The 15,916-nt window shown below is 37.4% G+C and overlaps 1 protein-coding gene across 1 annotated transcript in view; it reads left to right on the top strand.

The window, feature by feature from the left end:
- The window catches only part of COL25A1 (collagen type XXV alpha 1 chain), a 472,627-nt gene that overhangs the window by 359,226 nt on the left and 97,485 nt on the right, over positions 1-15,916 (top strand). The window contains exon 10 of the mRNA XM_053657029.1: positions 1,618-1,653. Coding sequence (XP_053513004.1) covers positions 1,618-1,653 — 36 coding nt within the window. The remainder of the gene's footprint in view (positions 1-1,617; positions 1,654-15,916) is intronic.

Here is a 15,916-nt window from a genome sequence, read left to right as displayed (position 1 = left end):
TCTAATATTTAATCCCTTGTTAATAACTTGACCAGAAAGAATTGCCAAATGAAACAGTAAAATTAATGGTTAAAACATCAAAGTAATATGGAGACTATTTATCCACAATGTAAACATTTTTTAAATAAAGATGGTGAAAAACAAAAAATAAAAATCAGCATAGTCATTGTTTTGGTACATTTTATCTTTATATTCATATATTACGTATTTTTTAAAGAATGATTCTGTTTGTAAGAATATAAGGTACTTTAAAGCTTTTCTCAGACAACCTTCCATAAGCCCCATTTCCCTTCCTGAAAGCTGTTGTTAATTTGTCATATGAAATGAGGAATTAATTTGCAACATATGATATAGGACTGCTATAACTGAATCATCAAAGAGTGTGGTTTCATCCAAAATTGTAGACTGTTCCCCTTTTCTTGGGTGGATATCTCAAAAGATAGAAGCAGATGCGGCTTTAGGGATATCCCAAGCTCTCCAGCTGACTGCTGGTCTCCAACAAAGTGAGTGTCTCCCTGGGAAGAAGGGCAGTTAAAGCCATGTTGATGGTGCAGAATGGGTCAGAGCTTTGGGTATTGCTACTCTACAGGAAATTTCGAGTGTAAGTTACTTTCAAAAAACAAGAAAAAGTTAGGGTACGGCAAATTGTAAACCATCCAAACACTAGGTCATCCTTTAAGCAAATGTAGTTTACTCACAGAAGTGAGACATGGAGCTTTTTATACAAAGGTTTTTAAAATTCTACAAATATACTTTGAACTGGACTTAAAGTCTGAGTTAATTTTATATACTATCATAACCACTGAAAAAAAAGATTTTATAAAAATCTTTTATAAACTGAGAAGTACTTATTTTTAAAGTCCAACAACATATATATATACATATATATATAGACATTACAAGCATGTTTTTCAAAAAAATACCTGTAACCAATTACTGCTATTATAATAATATAATAAAACATGATAAGGAATTCTGTATGAATCTGAGTATTTGAAAGTTATGATAGTGATATAATATGGCAGATATTTTTATTTTAATATAGCTGTCCATTTTAATTAATCGTGTTACTTCAGCCATCGTTAATCCAGGATAATTAACATTCAAAATCAATCTCTGCTCCTTTTATTTAATTCCTGCACTAAGAGTAATCGCCTGTCTCTCATATATACATATGTATATGTATATACCCATATATAATATATATAATATATATGAGAGTTCTGAATTCGCAGAAAGAGGACTGTATCATCATCTTATGTCATCATGAACAAGACATAATAATAAATGAGATATTACTGTAATTACAATGAAATAGTTTTCTATGACCATTTCATAACATAATATAAATTTATTTAGAATATATTCTTGGTATAATCTTAAATCTCTACTATAATCTAGGCTTATTTTATTAAATCCTAAACTGTTTATAAAATGCATTTGAAGAACGAATATTGGCCTTTTTCTATTGCATTGTGTTTGAATTTCTCTATTTAGCTTAAAAAGGGTATTTGACATTCATGTACCCCCAATGGGTATTGTGAACAAGAAAAAGAATATTGAAATTGTTTTTTAATGTTTATAGCATCAATAAAATTATCACTATTCTTTTTTAAGGGTGAACCAGGGAACCCAGGAAAGCAAGGCTCAATGGCAAGTATCTCAATTTATCCTTTACTTTGAATTCTATACATTGTCATAAAATTGATATAATAAATCATGAAAGTCAAGGTTGCTTAACACTGTTGTCAAGATTCTGTGTAACATATATATCTATCATGTGACCTATGGGAAAAAGAGTGAAAACTAGTAAAAGTTCAAAGGTAATATGGCCTGTTATATGGTGAAGGTCACAAGACAGCACATCTGTGGAACCAACAGGAAGAAAAGAGAGGGAGGTTCTGGGTGGGAGGAGTGACAGAGACACAGGAAGGACAAAGGAGAGAATTTGCTTTAAGCAGCTCTGCTGTAAAGGAAATTAAATTCAGGGAAACACCTTATAGCATAAATAAAATGAGTTTTGAAAAGATTGGTGTAACTAACTGTGAATTAGTACAGTAAACCTTCCACAGTCATTCAAGGACTTTTTGGTTGAAGGGCTTCTCCCAGAGAGAAATAGTCGTGCCTTCTCTATCTCCGTCATTAAAAGAGATGATGAGAAGGTTTCGCATGGACTCACCCGCACATGCGCAGACTCAGTTCCTCATGACTGTTTATCCTTTGCCAGTGAGAGGAGTGGGGGCAGCTTGCGGAGCCCTGAAGCGTGGAAGCCCTTCGACCCACCTACCCCTGTCTCTCTTGCTGCCACTGAAGCCTTCTTTCTGACCTATTTTATGACATAAACAGTATTGGAGAACAGCGGGTGACCATGTAATAACCCAAATGCCACGGACAGCAGTGTCTCACTGCGCTGTCCTGGAGGCAGTGATCACAATAAGCTTGACCAGGCCTGTTCTACAGAATGTGTGACACGCAGCCTGCAGGTGCGTGTTCAGGGGATAAAGTTTATTTGTAAAAAAATAATTAGCTAAGTTCTAGTGAAACTGATGCACAGAAATGGGATGGTCAATAATGAAAACAAATGTGTAATTGGGTTAAAGGTTGAAGTCTTATCCTGCACCGGACCCCTGCAATAGCCCTCCTGGGAAGAACTCACCAAACTGTAGGCAGAGCTATCGTGTAGCTGACTCTGAAACATCAGTGGCAAAAGGAGAGCACGCCGGGGCCGAATCTGACCCTTCGCCCGAAAAGTCTCTGTTCCTCACCTGTAATATCAAGATAGGCACTTGATACAGATAATTTGGTGGGAGGGGGAGATACGATATTGGATTCTTTCTGAAGAGAACAAAATGAAACAAAAGACCATATATAAAAATGAAACAAAAGACCATATATAAAAATTTGTCATTAGTGGTAACTTTGCATGCAAGAGCAGCATTAGCTGTCAGGGTTATAGGATCATGGGAGGTGAAGGATTCCTGGAAACCTACAATATACATTTTGAAAGTGCTTTAGGCAATTGAATGCACCTGTGATTTCTATCCTGGATGATGGTCAGAATCCCTCCGAGGCAATTCTCACACCGAAGCCTCCTTGGGACTCTTCGGAGCCCTCCTTTGTTCCCAGGTGTGTACGTCCTACGGAGATTGTGGTCGCTGCCACGGCTTTCGACCCCGCTGTGCGGTGTGGTGCCCTCAGATGCAAAGTTCTACACTAAATGGGGATCTTTACATTACAACCTTATCTTCCTTAAATTCACATATTCTCTCCATAATGTACTATGTGAATAACAATTTAACCCCATTTTCCTGCAATTCCTAGCTTACTATCATTAAACATAAATGTTGTAGCTGGCCTTATCTGTTACTATCTTAGTGTGCTCCACTTTCCCATTTCTTACAGCAACTTTTGAGATGAAGATGATCCTGGCTATTTTTTCTATAAACTTTTTCTTGTCTTTAAGCTTTTCAGATTTAGTTTATATTCTCATTTTTAAAAATGCAGCTAAGAAACTTAATGAAATCAAAAGTGTTCAAAGGCTATATACAATGTAATGCTCCTCCAAAGTACACTACACTGATTTTCAAGATGTAAAATACTTTTTAAAAGAAAACTTCTATACTATATTTAAGGGAAAGCAGACAAATCGTAAGTCTAGATCTCAGGGAATTTTCATGGGTCAAAGAATAGAATATTACCATACCCAGGAAACCCCCCTTTACCCTTCAGTCACCACCCTCTTTTCCCCAAGTTCATCACTGTTCTATCGCCATAGATTAATTTTGCCTGCATTTGAATTTTACATTAATAGAATCATCAGTATACTTTTGTGCCTGGCTTCTTTTGTTCAGCATTGTATTTGTGAGATCATCCACTTCTGTTTTAATAGCCTTCACAGCTGGTTAAGAAAAATAGGAGGAAGAACCTTACTTCCTTGAATACCCTGTTAAAGCTACATCACTCAAAGAGCAGTAAATGAATGAATGGGCCGTCTGACCTTGGGCAAGTCACTTAACCTCTCAATTTCTCATCCGTAAAGAAAGGATAATAATATGGTCTCTGCCTCCCTTTTAAGGTTGCCCAGGACAAGTGCAATAAATTAAGAGAAAGCACTTTAAAATGTATAATGAAGAAGTACATGAGTATGTTATTATTATTATCACTCAGTTGTTCCCTCTAGAGTAAGTTACAGGTGAACATGGATTTGTATAACAGATGCATTCCTGTAAAGTTCTGTGGGAATCATATTTTCATAAACCAACATATCTTGAATGTGCTGAGGAATTTTACTATTTAAAGCAATCCTATTCAGAGTCTTTGTTGTAAAGCAATATAATCTTAATTCTTCCCAGCAAGCTGAAATTTATCTTAAATTTGCTTAAGGTGAAATATTTCTATGATTTAAAAAAATCTTATTTTTTAAAACTACTATTTATGTTTGTTAAGTTAAGTAGCACCTGTATATGTTAAACAATAGCAAAGAGAGAAGAGGGGTACTGGAAATATGATAGTAGTTTTCATAAGGAGAAAAATTTCCTTTAAAAGCTTTTCTTTTAAAATGTGTGTGTGTGTGTGTTGACTCAGTCTGGTAGGCAGAAAAGTACATCGTACCCATAGTTCTGGCCTCAAAAGTATTTTGGAGTATATTATTAGAACCTGTGATCCTTTTTACTGGCTTATAACATGTGGACAAATTTGCATTTTACACATCTCTCTGGGTTATGGTGAGAAAGAAGTAAAACAATAACAATAGGAAATGCTTTATGAACTACAAAGAGTTCCGTAAATGAGAAGTATTGGAGGTTAAAACAAAAGTCCAGCGGTACAACTCGGCCTACAGACCGGGTCTAAGAAACGTGAGGGCGGGAACAGTGTGGTTAAAGACCTTGCTGAAGTCACAGATCCTGGGATGATGGTGTAGCTTACTCCTTTTTTTCCCAGTGTGTTGTCACCATGCGTCTGGCTACTTCTATGTGTCATCATTTTAAATTATCCACTTCTCATGACGCTCCCCTGTTCATCCATTCATTAAACTAAGGGAAGATAATAAGTACCACTGTTCTCCTTTTTTCCACAAGAGTTACTGAATCTCTTGGTTTGTGTTGTGCAGGAACATTTGCTTAAATGAGTCTTGAGAAGCACTGGAGAATTCTTAAAAATTTAAAATGTCCCTGGTGATGAAATGAAACAGCTAGGAACAATCTAAAATTAGATCTTACAAAACCATTTATGAGTGTGTCAGGTGGGGAGTTTGTTTTCCTAATCCAGGACATATATTTTATATTACAAAAATAATCATCCAAAGATTAACAGCTTCTCTGATACAATAAAGGAGACCTGCTGCTCAGGCAGCCCATGTTTGTTTAATCCTGCTGTGCATCTAGTCTGCAAACATGACCTTCAGGCTTTCCAAGAAGTTCAGGGTGAGATTTTAAAAGACCCTTGAGCTAAAATAAACTGGACTCCATCTAAATGCAGAGGGAATGGCTCCATCCTCAAAGCAAGGACTGACCACAACTGGAGATGCTGAAGTTCTGGACCCTAGCATGAGTGAGCTTTGTTCTTAGGTCTTTAGAAATTTAAGTGCTCATTAAAATAGTATTTTTGAAGATATCTTCTTTTTGATATTCTAACTTTTTTTCATAGATGTAGTGGAAGTACTCAAAAGCATAAAAGGTAGATGGTGTACACACACACACACACACACACACACACCAACCAGTCCCATTTTCCTGGAAATTATTTTTCCATCCAGCGTATCGATATCCAAGGTTTCATAGACCAAGCTACTTTCTTTTCTCTGAAACTCTTTCTTCATTCTTCTCTCTTACCCCAAATATATACAAACTCCATATCATATCCATTCACCTTTTTCTGAATGGTTAAAGTACTTAGAATGTCATTCATTGGGCCTTGATCGTGTCTGAGAATTCAAAACCCAGAAAAATTTTGCTGTTATTTATTCCTTAAAGTGAAATTTGGATTGTGTCAAAGAGGTTACACGTATTTTCAGTTTATTTTAATTTTTCCTGCAATCGCATTTAATCCATTTGGGTCAAGTGAATGTAAATAATGCTTTTTAGTTAGCTAATAACATAAGCATAAATAATTGCTTCTTTTCATTGAAAATAAAATTAAAACAACCAATATGTGAAGATTTTACTCGAAGTAGATTCAGTTACAATGCTGCGCTGTCCCACAGATCCGATTAAGACGAGTCCTTTCCCTTCCCTGCGTTTGCGCTGCCCACTACCTTTATCAGCAGGACGACAGGCCTGGGGGCAGCTGCAGACTTCTCTTCCTGTCAGTCTGGCAAAGGAAGCAAAACCTCAAACCTTCAAATCACAAATTGCAAAAGTGACCAGAATCATCTCAGCATACTCATAATTAGACTACATGTTCACAATGAAATCCCGTTTGATAAAACTGTGTGTGTGCTTTGGGTGTGCTCACTGACTGCTGGGATGACTTCGTAGTGGTTCTAATGCTTTATTGTCCTCATTTCATCTGCTGGTCCATGAAGTACATGCAAATGCCACACCGACAGACCCCTTCCCACCTCCTTGGTGCCTTTGTCGAAGCCTGTAATGCTCCGTTTTCCAAATTGATGGAGAGATGGTAGACAAGTAACGCGTTCTCCTTCTGGTTCTATCCCACTGCCCCATCCAGTCGCCCAGCTTAAGGGAACTCATTCTGTGTGGGCTCCTGTGTGCCCGCACTGCTGTAAAGGCGTCCAAAGGTCACTTTAGCGTGGTACGAGACGGGAACGTTTGACTAGGCTTTAAAGCTGGCTTGGTCTCTTAGAAACAATGTCAACTTTTGGAGGAATATTTTTAGTGGTAGTTTAAGAACACAATCAAGAAACAAAAGTATGGCCTGCTGGTTGTAGGGAGAGGGTTCTTCCCCTTCCCCTCTAAAGATAAATAATTAAAATATATATATAAAAAAAGTATGAAAAGATAGTCTAAAAGACTGAAGAGATAACTGTCTGTATTCTTCTCATGCTCCTTTTGTTTTTCTTAACAAGTCCAGACCGTGGATCAGCTCTGTATTTGATCAGCTCTGTATTTATCTTGCACTGTTCCTGTGAACGGTCTAAAAGCTTTATCCTAATGGGTGAATTAAGATATCTAGGCCCCATCTACAATGGTGGTGAGACTAAATGGTATCCGAATCCACTTCCAGCTCCAAAGTCCTGCCATCCTACTGTGTTTTCTTGTAAGGACACAGGCACCCATCACATAGTCATTCATCTGTGTTGTGTGTACATACCTCTAGGACTCTGAAATGTTTAGATGCAGTGAACAACAGTCACGTATTAAGTTTTAGTGGAAGAAAGCCTTAAAAATTGTCTCCTTCAAACCTATAATCAACTTCTCCAGTTATCATTTATTTTAACGTTAGAATTCAACCTACTGTAGCTAAACTGATAAAAAATATGTCACACTTGTATGAGCGTGTTAAGGAAATTATGACTAATCTCTTTTACCAAATTTTCATATCTTATCATTAGATTAAGAAGAAACTTCAAAATAAAGGTTGGTCTGTTTAAGGCCCAGGCCTTACATCTGCAGATTAAAGGCAAATGTTCAAATTTTAGGATAAGCATGTAAAGAGAAACCCTTCTACAGTATGTGTAAATACCAAACACATATAAACCAAACTAATAAAGTATTAAGTAAGTATGTTCTATCCTCTGACCTTCACAATATGTCCTCAAAACGACTTGAGAAGTTTGAATACAGAGTTGTTGACCTTCTTAAAGATCCAAGCCAGGATGTGATGGGCTCCTGAATGAGGAGAGCTAGAATTCAGCCCCAGCTCCTGGCCCGGGCCTGCTTGCTGCCCTTCTATCCCACGCCTCCCTCCACCCCTTAACTTGATGAGACTCAAGCTCTCACATGTAGACATTCTGGGGTGCACAAAGGAGCAAACTCCAGCCACACACCTCTTTGCCCCTTCCTCCAGTTTATTATTATGCGCACCAGTGGCGTGGTTCACCTCCAGAAAAACAAACCTGAGAAAGAGGCAACTCACAGTTTTGGAGGTGAACTCCCATCTCTGGGGTGGAGAAGTCCAGGGTTCTTGGCACCCAAAGCACAGTCTAAGGTCAGGAGGTCAGCTACCACATGAGGAGGAGTGAGACAGGAAAGAGCTCTCTAGTATGGATCCCAAAGCAAGAGTCCTTTTGCCCAGGGCTAAGGAACGTACAGAAACTATGTGTCTGAATGGAGTAAAAAAAAAAATAGCCTTCTGTTTTACTTACCTCCTTTGAGAAAACTTGAAAATACTCACTCACTCATGCACAGTCACAATCCCCAACCACAGCATTTATCAAGTCGTATAATAATCGTGCTTGGTACTTTGCATATTCAGTAAACTGAATGACTGAATGATATGAATCAATGAATTAATAAATCAGGTACTGATACGAAGGAATCAAATTTATGTTTTTCTTCCAACCCATGTCATTGCACATTCAGAGTAAGATTAAACAAGATAAATCCAACAGAATTACTACAAAACTGCTATTACTCTGCATCTTCTTATATTCGTTTACGTGTTATAGGTTATTTGGGGTACGTGTGTGTTCAGGACTATGCATGGTGTAACAAAAAGACAGATTGGCATGAGGACAGTGACATTTGAGTCAATTTCCAGTCACACAGTGTGGCTATTTTTAAAGTAGAATGTTAAAGACATAGAAGAAATCTTAGGAATGATCTAGTTTATCACTTTACAGGTAAAGAAACAGCATCACAGTGAAGAAATGACATGACCAAGGTCACAGAGCAGTCAGTGGCAGAACGAGGCAGAGTCCAGTCCACCTGGCTGCGGACTTGTGTGTTTTACACTCCAGGTCTGCTAGATCTGTCCTTTCCAGCACAGTAGCTACTAGCCACATGTAGCTGTTTACATTTAAATTGATTCAAATTAAATAAAATTTAAAATCCACTTCCTAACAATTGCACTAGCCACATTTCAAGTGTTGAGTAGTCACACGTGGTTATGGTTACCATCTGGATAGACAAAGGTACACCATTTTCATGATTCCAGAAAGTTCTGCTATACAGTGCTGGTCTAGATAGAAAACAGACCTAAGTGTATATTATACTGTTAAGTTTAAGTTCTTCTTCTGCTGATCATGGGATATTTAAATTTTAGTAGCTGGTGTTTCTCAGCATTGTTGATTTAAAATAGGCAAGCACTTCCAAATAACCAAATAGAAACACTTTTTACTGAGTGCAGTGCAGGGTGATAGGCCTCTGTGAACCATAAATCCGTGTCCTTTATGATGCACTAGGGAAGCACGCTTAGTCACAGAGGGCGGGGGAAGCCTGTTAATTTTTCTCTCTTTCCGGGTCATTTCCATTTTGGGTTTAGCAACAAGAAACAATTTACTGAATATTCAAAAAGGATGGAGTAAGCTATTTTCAGCCCAGAACATCCGGTGAGAGGTGATACAGTCTCTGTTTGGGGACCTAATCAGAACATAGGTTTTTCAATACCTAGAGTTGTCTTTAATCTGCTGCTGGTAGCTAAGCCACTGCTCGGGGTTTAGTCTTGGGTCCTGGTTTTGTCAAGTGTTGAGAAAAGTGTGTTACTTCTTTAATTTCCTGAGCTTTAAGAGACCTCCCTTACAGAGGTCAGAGCTTCATGAATTTGAAAAACACCAATAAATGAGTTATCCTGGTTTAATATTTCCCTTCAAAAGTCAGCACTAGAGAAGTTGGAAATAATTTATTTAAAAAATTAATTACTCCATTTAAAACTTTTGTCATCAAATATTTGTGAATTAGAGTGATGACTTGCTGTCTTACTGATGGGATGTCCGTGAGACTTGTGTTAGAGGAACTTCTTCAAGTAATAAGAATTACAGAGCGAAACCCTCTCAACAAAACTCCCAGGTGCTAAAACAGAAACAACTGCCTCAAAACTGGAACTCTTTCCAGTGTTATAAGCATGATAGTTTGAGCAGTAAAATAATGGAGGCAATCTGGTAAGTGAAATTTAATAATTTTTCTATTTATTAATTCACTGTTTCAGTTGAGTCAATAATTATTTATTTGCTAAGCACTGACCTAGGTGCTGAGGATATAAATCTATGGCCTGAAGAATTTGCTGCCTAGTCAAGTACATTTTATAAATATGTAAATACATTAAAATACAGCCAGTAAAAATGTGCTACAGAAACACAGGACAAAAATGAGCTCTGTCTGGGTGCCGTGGAGAAGGCCCACAAAGGAAGTGAGTTATGCCTACTGAGCTTAGAATGATTAAGAACTCCACGTGAAGGCTAATGGGAGACTGCTTGGGAAAATACAAATGATTAAGTGTGACGGAAGACAGAGTCCATGAAAGACTCGAAACACGAGATGAGGCTCTCCCATCCCAGCACTGTCCTGCTCTTTTGCTGTTCATGCTAAGTTTCTTCCTACCCAGTTCAACTAAATCACTGACTCCACAGCCGAAAACATTTCAACACACTCTCTCATATTCTAAACATCTCCCAGTAGTTTCTGATTTGGCACTTCCACACACTTAAGCTATGAAATCTGAATCTTGTAAAACATCACTTGAATTGTACTCCAGACATACATATAAAAGTGGCTAGAGTTTATGTTTCTCAACCTTCCCTCATCAATCATTCAAGTAGAATGTGGAATTTTATATAAGTACATCTTAAGTGAATCCTTCTTAAGACAAATTTCCATTATTTATTTCAAATGTCCTCCTACTCTTTATAAACTAAGTTTATAGATTCTCTGATCTTGTGATGCATTTGACCCGGTTAATATCTTGCAAAAAGTTATAATTGAAGTCTGTTGCACCAAACCCTTGAGAAAGTCTGATGCTAGTATTTTATGACTCCATAAGTTAGATTGTGTGTGTAATCACTCTTCCCTGTGGAACTAGACTTTTAAACAAATTTTCTTCATTTTATTAAATCATGGAAAAATTCTGAATTCAAAAAAGAAATAATTTTAAATGGCTTAAAGTTTAGAGCTTTTATCCTCCCCTTCTCAGACAGACGCATGGCTTTTTGTTCTCTGTGTTTTTTGTTACAGAAGCTGGTTGTATATTCTTGTATCTACAAATGACCAGCAGCTTTCAGAGCTTCAGATTTTACTGTTAGCCATCAGGGACAGAACAGGAATTGTGTCCGCCCCCTGCTCACACAGAACACCATTTCCTAATAGCAAGCAACCTGAACTTGCCTTCAGACACCTCCCGAGAGGCATCCTAAAGCACATCATTTAGAAACTCTGCATCCTGTTTAAGTAATTAATACCTCAATCAAATGTGTGCTAACTTTGCTTTTGTCAGAAAAACCCATTAATTTTTCCCATTCCATGATCTGTCAAGCAAAAGGTTTTTTTAATTTAAAAAAATTTCCCATTTTTATGAACCAGAAAGTGCAGTAAAATTATAATGGTTATAGAAACATGCATTTCTTAACTGCCTGCTTTGAAGATGAACCTGGGTTGATAATTCTACTTACTGTTTGCACGACAGCTTTCTGAAGTGCATTGGAGACCTTACACTTACACCCCCATCCACAACAGTCTGAGTGTTGATGTGGTCGTGTAACTAGGATGATCTTTCCTTGCTGTTTTAGTATAGAGGCCGCGAACTGAATTCCTCCACTCACTCTTGCACTTAGAGGTGAACTAGGGGCTATGAGGGTAGGCCCAGTGTGTTAGAATGACTCTGGGGAACACAAGGGTGAGAGACCTTGTCATTCATGTCTTGAGACACTATTGTCTAAGGTATAAGAAAAAACTCGATTTACTTTATGTATTCACTTTGTAAGTTTTATGACATTCAAAGGAAACACCATTGTGCTTACAAGCACTTACAAGGCCATACAAATATGATCTCCCTTCCCTATCCCCTCCCCCATGTTCTCCCTCCACCTGTGGCCTGCTTGGTATTTTTCTTAACACACTTAACAGGTGCCCATCTCTTGGCCTTTGTTCTTGCTGTTCCCTTGCCTGGGAGATTCTCCACCTTCCGTATGCCTGCCTTTCTGCCTGATCTCTTTCAGTGTCCCACTCTGGCATCACCTTAACACCAGGGCCTTCCCTGACTCCCCAGCTTAAATCCTTCCACCTCTCCATCTCTTGGTTCTGAGCCTCCTACTGCTTCAGTACTTACTGCCCCACACAACTTTGTATTTTAGTTGTTTATCATTTATTGTCTTTATTTACTATAACATGAGGTCCAGGAGGCCATGCATCTTTGTTTAGCTTGTTCACTGCTGTATCCCATCCCCTGTGCCTAGAACATTGCCTGATACTCAGTGGGCATTCAAAAACTACTACATGGATAAGTTAATAAATGAACTCAAAAGGATTCACTGAGCAATTACCATGTCCTGGCTACTATACTAAAAGACATTTAAAGTAAAGAAAGAAGTAACCACCCAAATGCAATACTGTTGGTAAATTCTATAAAAGAAGTACTGCCACGGGGTGCTGTGAAGGTGAAAAGGAGGGAGTTTCACCCCAAGGGTGGGGACACTGAGCTCTGAACTACTAAATGGGTGGAAGAGAGAGGAGCACGAAAAGCCCATTGTAGAAACCAGTGGCCAAGGGTGCAGGGATAGGAGAGCATAGCTTCTATGGTGAACTGCCAACTATTATTAAAGATTGGACTTTTCTCAGAAGCTATGGTCAGACAAACTGAAGGATTTTTTTTCAGCAGAGGAAAGGTATGAACCCATTAAATTTTTAGAAAGCTCACTCAGGCAGCACTGTGCTGTGAGTATTGAAGGAGACTAAAAGCAGAGTGGCCCTTGAGTGGATGTCACAATAGCTGGGTGACAGAGCAGAGGGTTTGAACAAGAACGTAGCAGTGCCCCTGAAGACATACTATCGATCTGGGGCAGAAGGAGGAAAGGATCACCTTCAGGCCTGAGTAACACACTTTTGGTAAAGACAATCCCTAAATGGAGATGAACATATTTCTTTAACTTACTCGCTCACCATATTCTACCTAATATTTTACATAGTCTTTAGAAATGGAATCTAAAGGGGTACGGGTAAACAGGAAAGAAAATCCAGGGTACTATGTAAATTTACCACTTGTTTATAAGTTTTAACTTAACTGCGGACTCTCCATGGTCTTTTCTAAAAGACCATGAAAACCTTTGTGTAAAAGTCTGTCTGCAGACAAGTGAATTTTTCAGTGGCTCATTTGTTTTTATCTTTTGAATAAAGTTATATCCATTATGCAGTGTTTTTAAATGAAAAAAAGTTTATACACCTTACAACACCCAGAACCTATATTGAAATGAGTATATTTTCAGGTTCAGATTATATTTTAACACTTCTGGAGTTAAAGAAATATAGCTTACTGTGTTGAGATTCTGAATGTTATACAGTTTTTAATAGTGAGACATATACAAATAAATTATTTTGAAAACTAAAAGAGGCCAGATTGCTCTCATTTTAATCAGTTGGATACAAGGTATATCCAAGTGTAAAGGTACCCACCAAAAAAATGTCTAAGAAAGAAACAATTCATCAATTAATAAAAGTGTACTAAAAAGGTTAACTCTTTGGCTTGAAAAAATATTTGATCCAAACTTATTCTCATGGGGATAACAATAATGTAATTATTTTAGAAATCTTAGAACACTAGGAAAATGGACTTTAATTTTAGGGAAAATAAGAAGCATTAGTTTGACCAATAAATAATGAACTTAGGACATTTTACTCAAACTCATTATTCATAAAAACTTTTGAAGCAAGATAAACACATAAATAGGAAGAAAGATTAGATAAGTGAGTGAGTGGTTCTATGACATTTGCCCATTATTTTATATATTTATATTCCTACTAGAAACTACAAAATAATCAAATGTAGACATCTTAATTAACTGGTAGCAACATACTGTTCTTCAAAATCAATTTTTGAGCAGTGAAGCCTTTGTTTATAAGCTTAAAATTTCATGCCCACAATATCACAGATATATAATGGGATTGTTAATCTAAGGATACTCAGAGCACATACATAAAAGCAACATCTTGATCAGTAAAATAATTACTAGCACACGTGTGTGTGTGTTTGTGTTTATACTCACTAGTGTAGATGTCCTATATACAACTCTGCTTTACACCCAGTCCCCTTTTAGGAAGGGCTGACACTATCCTTGGCTTGCTACCATTTATCCTGCCAATGAGATGAAGAGAATGTGCACATTTTTGGTAGCTGAGCGTATATCCTTGGCAACATAGTTATGAATAATTCACAAGACATGTACTCACAATTCAAAATTAATGTTATACTTAAAAACTGCTTGCATTTTTAGAGTTTAACAAAAATAGAGTAGTTTCCTAACAGTGAAGAACAACATATTTACTCTCTTTATGGCAATCCTTTGACTTTTCATTAAATATTGTGCTAAAATATACAATTAATGTAATTTTATGGATTTCAGAGTTATGAGTAATCTTTCTAAATGTCTGATCTAATGTGATCATGCAACAGAGACCAAATTAGAAAATACCAGATATGTTTGTCTCGAGTTAAAATATTTGATTTAAAAATTGCTCTTATTTACATGATACTTCATTTTACTCCCCTTCCAGGGTTATACATCAATGTAATGAAATGTTCAATTTGGGTGAGCAATATTTTGTCAAGTGACAAAGTAAGGTTTATAATGGGAAACAAACCTTTTTGAATGGAACATACACATTCTCAGTCTAAACATTGAATTAATGTGCTTTTTGTTATATGATTTTCTTTCTAACATCAACATTTTAAGAAGTAAAGTACTCTGGAGACACTTGGGAAAATGGAATCACAGACAGTGATAAAATCCAAATCTTTCTTTTACTCTCAGTTCTGTAACTGCAACTTTCAGATTCTGACTTTACTCAGCATTAACATTCATTTCCTGAACAATTTACCCCAGTGAGGAAATGATCAAACATGTTTATGTGCTAAGGGGAAGGAAGCAGTGGAAAGCAGGGGGCTCTGATAGGGACGCAGGGATAATTGGTCTGCTCAGATCCCCACGGGCAGAGAGGCGAGGATGCAGCAAGGACAGATGCATTCGTCCTGCACGGGAGAAGGGGCTCGTCTTCCTCCGACCCAGCAGGCAGGTCCAATGGGTTTGAGTTGGTGAGAGACAGGATGTGGAGGAATTTACACCTGATAGCCTCTGCTTTCTCCGTAACATCTAACCAGGGAGGGTTTTAAATAGAAGGAGTGAGATGGGGGAGAGGTTGTCTGACCACACAGATAACATTAGGCAACAGGCTCATTAAGAAGATGGTTGGTTGAATAAATCTAAAAGAAATATATAAAGATGATGTCGTGCATGTGTGTTCAATAATCTAAAACTGGTTGTATGAGGAAATTGTTAGTCTTCCTGTGAGGATTACAAAATAATTTATGAGAACAGATTTTTTTCAATGTCCCTAAACATTGTGTGCTTTTAATTAAAGAAAATGATGTATGACCAGCTCTTCCTCGAATGACAGCTCTACCGCTCATTTAATGTCTCCGGCGTGAATGTAAGACGCCGATTAACCGAAAAGTAACGCATTGAAAATAAGCTAGTATTAGTTACATGTAACACAATAAAGAGCTTTTTGTATGGCATGATAGAGTATCTATACCTTCGTTAAAATATACTAACACTGAAGGTATTTTTGAAAAAAAAAAGGAAGAAAAAGGATGAATATTTTAATGTTTAAATACACACAAATGCTCAGGTTATGGCTGTACCTCTTTGTGTTCTTTTCCACTGTTCTAAATAAGGATCCCAACCTGACTTTGTGGTTGAAAAACCGCTAAATCTCAGAACAGCCACATTTCCATTTTGTGTGTAAATATTGCCATTCATCTTCCCAAGCATTGTATTCCTTCATCCCTCCCCCGCCTCCCTCCCTCGTGCCAC

The sequence above is a fragment of the Artibeus jamaicensis genome, unplaced genomic scaffold (assembly GCF_021234435.1).
Source record: "Artibeus jamaicensis isolate MK-2021 breed Jamaican fruit bat unplaced genomic scaffold, CSHL_Jam_final scaffold_3222, whole genome shotgun sequence".
NCBI classification, from domain to species: domain Eukaryota; kingdom Metazoa; phylum Chordata; class Mammalia; order Chiroptera; family Phyllostomidae; genus Artibeus; species Artibeus jamaicensis.
Note: the sequence above shows the minus strand (reverse complement) of the source record. Positions and strands in the feature narration are given on the sequence as shown.